General features: G+C 32.9%; 1 protein-coding gene across 3 annotated transcripts in view; it reads right to left on the bottom strand.

Moving 5' to 3' along the window:
* Positions 1-12,798, bottom strand: part of SESN3 (sestrin 3) — a 67,647-nt gene that overhangs the window by 29,949 nt on the left and 24,900 nt on the right. The window contains exon 1 of one of the 3 annotated variants that reach the window (XM_017505266.2): positions 834-11,892. The exons of the other annotated variants lie outside the window; for them this stretch is intronic. Within the exon in view, the coding sequence (XP_017360755.1) occupies positions 834-836 (3 nt within the window). The 5' untranslated portion in view covers positions 837-11,892. Of the gene's footprint in view, positions 1-833; positions 11,893-12,798 lie in introns of those variants that run through there. 3 annotated transcript variants of the gene reach the window in all.

Consider the following 12,798-nt stretch of genomic DNA (forward strand, 5'->3'; position numbering starts at 1 on the left):
AAAAAACATTTTCATCATAAATGGAACTGAAAGGTACTGCACTTAAATGAATATAACATCCCTTAGTGTTTAGCAGTTGAAAAAAAGCAACTTAATTTCATTTGTGTCAACACTGATTTCTTCATTTATTTAGCAAACATTAATTGAGCATTTACGATGTGCTAGGCATGGTGAGGACACAAGTAAGAATTAGACTGGAAGAAATGCATACAACTAAGTATGGCATATGACATACACCACAGCAGATGCATACAAAAAGTGACAAAAGACGACATCATTTTAGCAATTATCATTTATTTAGTCATTTTCCTGCTGTTGAACATTTTAGCTATATACAGTTTTCACTCTTATAAGTAATCCTGTGATGAGCACCTTCATATAAAAATACTTGGGACATATTTTGTGGTGTTTACAATAGTTTCTCTAGGAAGATTACCAGAAGTGGACTTACTGTGGCTTGCGTTATAAATATCTTTAAACTTCTTGTTGCTTACTGCCAATATGCTAACAAAAATGTCTTACCAATTTTATTTTCATCAGCTGAGAAAATGTGCACTTAACTCACTAATTTCAAAAGAAAAATGCAGCATCCAAAAATGTGTTTGAAGTATTTTATTGCATGCTTATTTGTAGTAAACAGTTCTTAAGCAGAGACGTGGATCAGATATGTGTTTTTAATAGTGTTGAGGGTGACATAGCCCTGGGCCTGAGAGGGAAAAATCCCAGCTGGGAAGCTCTGGTAATAGTCCAGGAGAGAGAAAATATGGCCTGACCTAAAACATTTGTTTGTATACCGAACATAAAGGAAAACTGACACAATTTTTAAGTTTTACCATCACGTATTCTTCCTCAATTATATTTTTCAATGTTGCCACTTTTCAAACGATCAGCTCAGTTTCTGCTTCTTCATTAGGAGAATCTTTTCTGGTAAGGACTCTACTACTATATTGTCTCAGTTGGCTGCTCTGTATATTCACAGGAAGGTGAAAAACAATTTTAAAAATGATCAAAGCTGTTCATAAATTCTACATTAAACACATTTCATTCTGAAAATTTGTTTCCACCCACTTTTCTATCGCTGTATGCTTTTAAAGGAAGATCAAATACAAAATAAATAGGAGGGACTGTATTGAAAATATTGATTTTTTAAAGATAAGACCATAAGCTAGAGTTCTGGTCAAATTATACTGTCTTTACCCCATCTTCCTTTCAAATCCCAAATGTTCAAGGACCAAGTTCCTACTTGATTCATACTCTAACTTTTCTGAAGTCTCTAGACCTATATTGCCCAACATGGTAAGCATCAGCCACACATGGCTAAATTTAAATAAAATTAAAGTTAAAAACAGTTTCTCAGCCACATTAACCACATTTCAGGTGCTCAGTAGCCACATAGGGCCATGGGAACTCTACAGGACAGTGTAGACATTTCCATCTTCCACTGCAGAGTTCTACTGGACAGTGCTGCTCTGAACTCATTTGGTTTTGCTTTTTTAAAACTGCATTTTCAGACATTTTTATACCTTTTTGAAATGTTAAATGATAGCTCTGCAGAGTTACTGGTTTGATGGTCACACCTACTCAATCCCAGAACCAAGCATTTTAGTGTAATTGCAGAAATGCTCTCAACCAATCAACCTAATTTGCCCAAATAGGGGCAAATAAGGAAGAAAAAAATTATCAGCCAGTATCAAGGATCCTTGTCTCAGCTTCTGCTTACATTACAGTCTCCAGAAAGTATCAAGGGCACATTCACTTTCCTTCCTTTTTTCTCCCTTTGTGGTAATAAATTCCTACATATGTACCTACATACATACAAAACACCCAAAATTTACCCTGTTAAATTAAATGTACAATCCCAGTATTGTTAACTATATGCATGTTTTACAGAAGAGAGGTCTAGGACTTTTTCATCTTGCATAACTGAAATTTTATTGCCATTGAACAGCAACTCCCATTTCTCCATATCCCCAGTTCTAGGAACCACCATACTGTTTTTTGCTTTTTATGTAAACACGGTCTTCTGATCACAGCTGAGATTCTCCCTACGTAATCCCCAGCTTTCTTACCTCTTTGCACAAATCAGATCTACCTCCTTCTAAGCAATTCTCTCATTGCTGAGCTTCCATATCACTTTATCTCACAACCCACTAACTTCTTTGATCATTTACTTTTATATGTTTCCTAGATGTTCCTTGCATCTCCTTCCTTACAAATATTGATTCTCTCAAGTCAATGTTCTCTTCTATGGCTTCCATATTCTTTCCATAAAACAAAATTCTACTCATATTTATTACAGTCACTATATTGTAGGGAAGACAATGGAGCAGATGAAGAAAAAAATAAGGGCATATGATATGAAAATGAGCAACCCATCCAACTGTCTCCTGAATCTTTTATATCTAGAGAAGAACTAGCCAGCTCTTCTCTGCCCTCCAGTCTGGCTTTGGGTATTTTGTGACATCACCTGGATGCAACATTAACATCTTAAAATCAACATGGTTAAAACAAATCTTCTATCTCAAACCAGCTGTTCCTCCTTACTTTCCTCTGTAGATTATAAAATCACCACATATACCAGCACCCCTGGCTCAGATTCAGTTATCTTCGACTCTTTATCCTAGGGGCCTGCATTCAAACAGTTGCCAAATCCTCTGTCTTTTACCAACTAAATCTTTAAGTCATCCTTTCCACAGCCCCTTCTCAGTTTTAAGATTTCTCTCATGCCAAGAAATCTTTTCCCCTCACAACTGAGAATAATGTCAATTCTAGGCTGTAGCTTTTCCCCGTTGTTGGGAAGCTCTGAGAAGACACCACATAAAAATGTAAAACACACAAAGCATAATATATTTTTACTTTTCTTCTGCTTATTTTCCTCAATGTCAAAAATGATCCCAAAACTAAAACAGCTATAATATAATTTCTCAACAGATGCTATCTGATTAGAAAAATGCAAGGGTTGCTCTATGCTATGAATGAAAATAAGCAGTGGCTGCACTAATTTTGAGGAATAATATTGCCACATTTTTCTCTAAATATTTAAGCTAAAGCTACTATCTTATTTGGGGGAATAAACAAGTTTGATTATTTAGTCAAAGATGTAGTGAATCTTACACAATGGCTTTTAAATAATAAATCTTGTTCAGTTTCTGTGAAGACCCAAAGCAAGTGCTAGAGTTTCTTTCGCTGTCACTAGCCACATGTGCCTATTTAAATTTAAGCTGATTAACATTAAATAAAGTTAAGAATTTAGAGTTCAACTGCACTAGCCATATGTCAAGTGTTTAATAGCCACATGTGGCTACTGGGTAGTGTTCTGGACACTGCCAAAGATTCTGTGGTATAGTGTTGCTTCATAATATTGCTCAGCTGCTAGGATAATGCAAAGATATAAAATGGCTACGTAATCAGGAATAAACATAGCATAATAAACATGTACTGAAGTACTTTCATAGAAATAAAAAATTGATTTGGATGTTAAAACTGAAAAACCTAATAAAACCAACCAATTAACCTTAATAACAGAAAAGATGAGAGATACCATTCTTCAGTCTTAATTTGATGATAACTTTGAAATCACTAAAATGAAAAAAATTCTCTAAAATGTTGACTTGTGTTAAAAAATGTAAATTTAAGAAAATTTAAACAGTAATAACTTTAATCATGATTTTCAAAATTTACTATTTTTATAAAATCCGATAATTTTAATCAAGAAAAAACTAGTTATATAATAGAAACTCACACCTTCTATGTGTCACTTGTATGTGCTCTAAGAGATTATTTTACAAGGCTTATAATCTCAAGAATGCTAAGATTAGGAAAATTCATTTTTACGGATACCTCATTATAGCTGAAAAAAGTTATGTTTGAAATTCATCAGTTGAGATTATGCTTATTAATTATCTGCTGAAAAACAAAACACAGAAAGGATGAAGATGAATTATATTTAGAAAATTACTTATTTTGACACTTAACAAGCTAAGCAACTTATTAGATCTCTTTATATAAATTGATCCCAATAGATTTTTAAGATACTTGTATTTGGAAGTTAGAAACTCTTAAAATTTTAAGTCTTTAGGAGTAATCAGCATATTACTTGCCCCTAAAAGACTGACTTCCAAATACAATTAATTGCTGCACTTTAAGCTACTAAATGCTTTATAGTAAATTATTAAAATTAATATTCACTTATCTTTTTCAGTATATTTCATTAGAAATGGAAAAGCAAAAACATACTTTTCTATCCATTAAGATGTAAAGGTTGCTTGTAATTTATCTCTGTAGAGAAGAAAAATATTAAGAGCAAAAGGTGTAATTAATTTACACAGAAACACTTAAGAATCTTTTTTTAAAGAAAATCTGTTCAACATATAAAATATACCAGAAAAGTAAAATTTGACTCCATAGAGTATGCCACAATTTTTAAAGATATCCTTAGAAGATAATTTAATAGTGTCAACATTCTTTTTTAAATGTACTACAATAACAAAATACCTTAAATACAAAATACGTGCCCCAAACAAAATTTTTACGTGTGAATGTAAGAAAGACAATTGTAATGGTATATATAAGTAAATTTCAGTTTTTGACTCTTTTTGTTATTCCATTTTGGCAGAAACACTGTAACCAAAAAAAAGTAGGTATGGACAGGCAGCTTTATGCTATGAAATAATGCTGATGTAACCCCAAGTGAGAAAACAACAGGTTTCAAATGAATTATAGTGTATTGGTAATTTTATAGTAAACTTAACTTTAAAGACAGTCACTGACTGGAACATAAATTCTGTTCCCACTATTTCTAAAAGAAGAATCCAAAAGACAATTTAAAAAATTGTGACTTCTATTCAATATTAAAATATGTATTGATGTTTATGAGATTATAATAACTGAGATCCAAGGTCATTCCATAAGAAAAGATCTGAAAGTAGAAAATGGCAATGGCACTAAGGGTGAGAATCTTTTAAATTACATCAACATCTCTTCTTTTACTTGAAGCTAGAGTGGTTCAAGCAACCACTGAGTATCAGAAGCCCAGCAGATACTACAGGGGTGTCAGAAATTCACTGACGCTCCAAAGAGCACTCAAAATTCTCCTTCATAATGGGGAATCTCATCTCATCCTAGAGGCCTGAGACTTTAAGAGTGAACTCCTTTTAACTGAGCTATTAGAAACAAGGCTATCAAGTCCTTCCTGCAACAGTTTTACCTCTGGGTAGTCATTTGAGGAACATTGAAAAGATCTTATTATTAATAGCGTGAAATCTAGCCTTCTTCAACAATATATAAGAAATTCCGTTTTTAACTTGAACTCTCACAACACTTCCACTCAAAAGTACTGTAGGTCATCAACTGTATTATAGCAATTGCTTTAACTCCTCTGTCTCTGCTAAGTCATCAGTTCCTTGCAGGCTGGCTGTATAGTACATCCTGTATATGTTCATCTTTGACTACTTCAACCTTAGAATGGTGTACATGTGAGGCAAACTTCTGGTCTAGTTTTTACAGCTTTATGTAATAATGGTCATTTGCATAGCAGTATTTTTTTTTTTCTATTTCACTTTTCCAAAAGAATTACTTCTAAGAAATAATATATTATGATTAAGCAACTCTCATTAAAATAAAAAAATCTTGGTGTGCCATTTAGTAAGAACCATTACATAATTTTACTTGTTTTACTGTGAGCCCAAAGCTACACAATCTCACCTAGTGAGTACTCTGGAAATGGTAGCCATGAGTACTGCTATTATTAGTGGAAACTGGCAGTAGTACTTGTTGTAGTAGAAGCAGTTAAGTATTCAAAGATGAACGGATTCATCTGAGTACTAAAAGAATTAAAATGTGTAAAGAATTAAAAATGTGTATCCATAGAGCAAAGTGAAGCTAATGAGTTTAATTTGGATTGCAGTATAGCTGAGTTTCTAAACAAGCTTTTGCTTGGCTAGTAACAAAATCCCTTAAATTTTACTCATTAGAACACATAGTGAATTTGTTCAAAGTGCAAGCAAGTTTTTATATTTATACACTGACTCTGGAGTGGCAAGCTTCTAAAAACAAAAGGACCACTTCAAGGTAGCCCTGGAACCCTGTACGACCCCTGCATTGTACAAATCTACAAAAATGGAAATAATTAAGAACAAATGCTGTAAGACTGTCTTTACACCATTAGCATTATATTACTAGTTAGTCCTTTAAACTGGAAATAAATCTAAAATCACATTCATGTCCAGTGTCACTCAGGCAAGTGGCAAGGAACATACTTTTTCTATTTTCCCTGTAATGCCACAGAGTGACATAAATCAAAGCTAGAGTCACCTGTAAATTTAAAAGGTAATTGGTAGTTTTAAAATGACTTGTCTTTTCTGTGCTCTGTGGAATTTAGCTATATTTGAACCCGTGTATTCCTGAGGATCTGCCTTCCATTTTCATCTCTACTGAAATGCAATCTATACTTCCTTTAAGCCTTGTCTCAAATACCAACTCCTTTGGTCTTCCATCACTCCTGCCAATTCCCAAGCTTTTCTATGAATTTAAATTTATTTTTCTTAAGATTCAGTTATATTGTTTCTCTTATAGCTATTACTATGTATCATTATTTTATCACTCCTTTCAGACTATAAGCTCCTTAAAGAGTAGGATCAATTTCTAACACAGTATCTGTAGCAATATAGCTCAGCAAAGTGAAAATAATGCTTTCTCATATATTTTTTGAATGGAATTAAGGCGATAGGAGTCTGGCTACTGGCTCTTTCATTCATTTATCCTCCTTGAACAGAACAAGCACATCCTGTGGATTTAAGGAAATTAATGTTCTCTATACTCTTATTAGAAACACCAGTAAGTTAAACCAATATATAAGACACAGTCCTAAACATCAATCTACTTACTACCGTCCATGTACCCTCTGCCTATTTATTTTCTTAGTTATTAAAACAAATAGTATCTGTAATTTCTCTTAATTTGTACCTCTTTCTTAGAAATCAGTAATACTGCGCACTGTGACACTAATCTTGGGACAACAAAGCCTCATATATAAGCTTTTCAGTGTTGAACACTTTCTAAAGAGCTAAGAGCTAAAAAAATATAGTTGTTGAATATGCTAGTAAAATTTTTAGCTAAAGCCCAAGAAAATGAGGAGGTAACTATAAATCTTTGTAGCTGAGATAATGCATGTCCATCGTAAGCACCTAATTCAATTTCCTTATTAACATAAAGATGATATACTTTTCTACCACTAATTGTAAGATCTGGTCCCAAAAAAGTATTAAGAAGGGCTTTACTTCTATATGAACAATTTTTAAAAGTTTCTGTATTGTGTAATAATAAAACTTCACCTTGAATTTTAGAAAGCTTTACCTATTAAAATAATGTCTCAATTAGATTAAAAGAAATTAAAACTGGAGGTTTTAGAAAGTAAAATTCCCATTAGAGACAATTATAGTTATATAACATTCTAATATTACTCAGTAGATGGCTGATAGTTACTAGTACCTTGGAGAAACAAAAATATGCTCTGAATGTAGTTACCTGGTGTATGAGGGAAAGGGGGTTTTAAATCAAGCTTCCATATTCAGCATCTACCAGCTTGACCATATGATTATAAAATCAAAGGGCTTTAAGTTATTCCAATGGAACACCGAATGAAAGGATGGCTTTCAGATTTTTCAAAACACAATGATAAACAAAATATAAGTCACTTGCTCAGCTTAGAGGAATCAGGGAAAATGCATTAAATGCACTTGATTTCTATAGATTTACAAAACAAACAAACATTTAGCCATATGAAAACCAATACTTCTTTACACACTGAGTCATAAATAACAAGAACTCATGTTCTCATTTAAATTGAGAAAGTAGCTTTCACACAGCCTCCCAGGATAACAACTGTGTAAATTCAAGTATTTTTTATTTTACTTTGAATTATATTAAACTTCAGCTTTAATGAAACTTAAAAGAACAGACGTCTTTATACCTAGTTTTAAAAGAAGCAGTCATGTTTTCATTTTTGCCTGGAATAGAATGAACGATCTGATCTGTACAGTAAATGCACAAAACTTCATTTCTGCTCTATTTTGTCAATCTCCAAGTCTATAAGCAAAAAACTACATGATTGTGTTTTCATGTGCACAGGTAAACTTAAAACCTACTGTAATCAGAATTAAAACCATTCTTATGCTCACTTAAGTAAACAGTTCACAAACTTCTTAATATCAGGACCTTTATATACTCTTAAAAATTATTGAACCCTCTGCTTCTGGGCAAGGAGTGGTTAGCTGGTGTGGACATCTATGTCCATGTGAAGGGTGGTGGTCATGTGGCTCAGATTTGTGTTATCCAGCAGTATGTCTCCAAATCTCTGGTGGCCTATTACCAGAAATATGTGAATGAGGCTTCCAAGAAGCAGATCAAAGACATTCTTATCCAGCATTGCTGGATCCTGCTGGCAGCTGACCCTGCTGCGGCAAATTCAAAAAGTTAGGAGGTATTGCAGTTATATGTGTCCTTATATTATAAAAATACATACTAAATTATACAGTGGGTAGAAGAAAATGAGTTTTGAGATTTAATTATTTCAGGAGCAATAATAGCAACACAGGACTGATGAAGTTAAGAGTGACAAAATCTTTCCAAGATTAAATTTGGTCATGGGTTTACGAAGCTTCATTACACGATTTTTTCTGCTTTTGTGTCGCTTGAAATTTTCATGGCAATTTTTTTAAGTGACTAGCAAGGTACTTGAGATAAATAGGCATTTAAATGAATAATAATTATTAAAATACAGTTTTATAATTTATAATACAAGTTAATGAAAAATGAATATTATTAATAAATCTTACACTGAAATTAAACACTGTAACTTCTATAATAAAGAATTATTCATTTGATTTTTTAAAAGCTTCTGTTATAAACAGAATGTTTGTGTTCCCCTCCCTCAAAATTCATATGTTGAAATCCTAACCCCCAATGTAATGGAATTAAGAGGTGGCTTTGGAAGGTAATTAGGTCGTAAGACTAGAGTCTTCATGAATGGGATAAGCGCCCTTAAAAAAAAAGACCGCAAGAGCTCCCTGGCACTCTTGTGCCCTGTTGAAGATACAGTACAAAGATAGCTGTCTATGAACTAGGAAGTAGACACTCATTAGACACAATTTGCTGGCTACCTGATTTAGGACTTCTCAGCTTGAGAACTGTGAGAAATAAATGTTCATTTTTTCTGCCACCCAATCTTCAGTTTTTGTTATAGCAGCCTTCATGGACAAAAACAAGCTCATTTCCTGGAAGACCTTGAACTAAGTACTTGAAAATACAAAGATAAATCAAGCATAAGTGCTGGCCTCAAGGTAAATGCCAGGTAAATAAGTATGGATGCACAATTACAATATATGTTAGGAGCTATAATGAGAGTAACCAAAATAGGAATGCCTCACTCTGCCTGCAAGAGTATGGACTAAAACAGCCTTCCAGAAGAGATAAATCTTGGGAAGGAGTAGAAATTTGTTCAGGATACCTAGAAAAGGATAGTTAGGTCTATGAGGATACACCACCACCAAATACATATATATATAAATACAAAGACATGATACATTGAGGGAACTATGTTGTTCTACATGATTCCTGAAATTTTCTCAGCGAATAAGACTAGAGACATTAGCAGGAGTCATATCATGAATGTCATACTAAAGAGCTTTGATGTTATATAAACAATGGACAATAGTAAAATAACTGTATTTGTCTTTTAATAAAATATTTCTGACATCCAGTGGAATGGGGAAGGGGAGGCTGGAGGAAATATGAGCTATTAGTAGGCTACTATATTATCTAGGCAAGAGAAGATTTGGGTTAATTAAGCAGTATGGATTAAAGAAAAATAATTATATTGACAGCTACTTACAACACTAAATAGAATTGAGTGACTGATGGGATATCAGGGTAAAACAGTGAGAGAAGTCTAGGATGTCTCACAGAATTCTGAATTAGATGACTGGATGAATGAATAATGGTGACACCAACTGATATAAAAGAAATCAACACAATAAGGCAGCTTAGATTTAGTTTGATTATCACAATCCAGGGATACATGTTTATAAGACAGCCATGTGGAAGGATATGGGTTTCAGGGAGATTAAAGTGTCAAGAATCAAGTGTTTCATTATTTTTGCATTTAAAGACCCAAACTTTTATTATGCATTACACTCTAATATTTAATAACAACTTTATACTAGGTTATCTTACCACCTGTTCACAAACTTTTTCTCAGTGACTCTAATTTGCTTTCTATTTCTAACACTACTACCGCAGGTTAGACTATTATTTTATCCTTAGTTATTGAGGGGGTGGAGTGGGGAGAAGGACAGTAGAGGCAGAAAGGCAAATCTCCAACATTCTGACTCTTAATCTAACTTTTCAACTTTTGTATTCTCCAAACATTCTTTTACTTATTATTCCTACACCTTACTTAGTTCCTTTGTTCTTGAGCCTCTATGTAGAATGCCGCAACTCTTCTTCATAATTTACTGCGTTTCTAAGTCATCACCATAAGCCCCAACACAGTTCCTAAATTCTGTATATTGACTCATTCAAACCCACAGTGAGTTTTCTCATCTTCTGAATTTTCATTTATATGACACCTGGTATCATTTTGTGAAAGAGAAGATAAACCTCTTTTATACACCTTTTATATAAAGGTGTTTATCTTCTCTTTCACTAATTTGATTATAAAAGAAGTGTTCATCTTAGTGACTAATTCAAATCAGGTGCTCAATAAATGTTGATTGCTAACATACCATTTCTATATATTCCTCAGTCTATTACACATTTAATAATATTAGAAACTATTTTGAACAATAACCACCTTAAAATGTTTTTTGGCATCCTGGATTTATGCTAGTCCTAAAATACACACACACACACACACACACACACACACAATTTAACAGAATTACTTCACAACATCCTATCCTGTTTTGGCAAGAAAATTCTCAGAGTGCAGTTTTTGATAGAAAAAAAAAAGCTATAATTATGCTATAATTAAGATCTGTGAAAGTAATTATCTTCTAATAATCACAAAGACTTCCTTTAATTTGTCATTCTCCTAATATCTCCTCCCATTTTTTGCATACTTTGCATACAGATGCTATTCAGGTCCGTTTGTTTTCTTTATCATTCTTTTTTAGTAACTTAACTAAGGATAACAGGATTTGTTATCCTTTGCCTATACTTAAGATTTCAATGTTAGTGTACTAAATCAACAGTTTTTCAGTTAGCTCAAAATAAACAATCACTCATATGACCTAAACATTACTACTTTTTAAGCATGTCCTTTCGGACATCAGTGAAGACCAGAAAACTGCACTAAGCATTCTAAGTTTAAAACACTTTCAAATCAAAGAAATCAACCAACCAATCAGTACATATGAACTAAATTTTTTGTTACATAGCTCATGTAATAGCTCTTTTAAGAACAGAAAGTGTAAAAACTGCCTAAAGGGGTTTACAAACTAGCTGGTAAAATTAGAGGCAGACACGCAAAGAGCAATAAACAAAATAATATATAACTGAATGCTAGCGGTAAGGTGATATAATGAAAAGGGTACTAAAACCTGAGTTATTTTCCCTTCTTAGCACAGAAAGGATCAGTGCTTTGATCATTTTATAAGGAATCAATTTTCACATCTGAAAAATGAGAGAGAGAGAGAGAGAGAGAGAGAGACATTCCATGAGGCCTTTTGGCATTAACATTCCATGATTATACAGAATGCTGTGAGAGATTCTAAATGCCAGTAGAAAGTTTTCAGAAAGAAAATAAGCTAAATGCTTTAAAATTACTTTCCCATTATTTTGCTAGTTTAAAAAATGTTTTCTTATTTTTAAAATAATTTTACTTAACCTATTAAAATTATTAAACCTATAAAACTATCACCTCTTTAATAAACTGATAGGTTCTGGATTTTTGGTAAAATGTTATAAAATCAAGATTAGAAAAAAGCTCTATTGTAGATATATATCACATACTTTACATAATTTCATAGCAGAAGAATTGTAATTTTAAATATATCTAAAATTCTCTTCAATGTTGTACACTCTATATTCTTGCTCCACCCCCCCACCACCTTTTTTTTTTTTTTTTTTTTTTTGTAGAGACAGGGTTTTACCATGTTATCCAGGCTGGTCTCGAACTCGAGAGTTCAAGCGATCTGCCTGCCTTGGGTGCTGGGACTAATGGCGTGATCCACCATGCCCAGCCACTTTATGTTCTTTATAAATGATCCAGTTAAGAAAGCATACCATACTCTTAAAAAAAATAAATAATAATAATAATCTATTTATTATCAGGATTTATGGTATTCAGTGATTTTCTTCTTTCCCTAGCTTTTTATAAATCAAGGGATTACGCTATAGTATTTTATGTAAATGATGAGAGTAGTCTTATAACCTTTATAATCTAGTAGTATATAAATGACTTTTCAAAGTCCTTACATGTATTTATTTTAAAAGTGTATTAAACAATTTTAGCTTCAGCATGAAGTATTACTGGGCCTGTGTATATTAGTAAGTTTTAACTTTACGTAACTGTTTTGTGGAGAATTCATATAATCATAACAGGACTTCAAATACAGCTGTTCCTTTCCAAGAACATAATCGCCAAAAAATACATTTTTAAGAAGAGCTACATGATCATCAGTGTGCCAAATGTGTTCATAAGTATCAGAGCACATGGGTTGGCTGGTAGGTAGTAATGCCTCACTTAAATGGCTGACCATTGGTGCTGGTGTTGGCTAGAGTTCTTTGCTTTTCCTTCAA

The sequence above is a fragment of the Cebus imitator genome, unplaced genomic scaffold (genome assembly GCF_001604975.1).
Source record: "Cebus imitator isolate Cc_AM_T3 unplaced genomic scaffold, Cebus_imitator-1.0 Scaffold336, whole genome shotgun sequence".
NCBI classification, from domain to species: Eukaryota; Metazoa; Chordata; class Mammalia; order Primates; family Cebidae; genus Cebus; species Cebus imitator.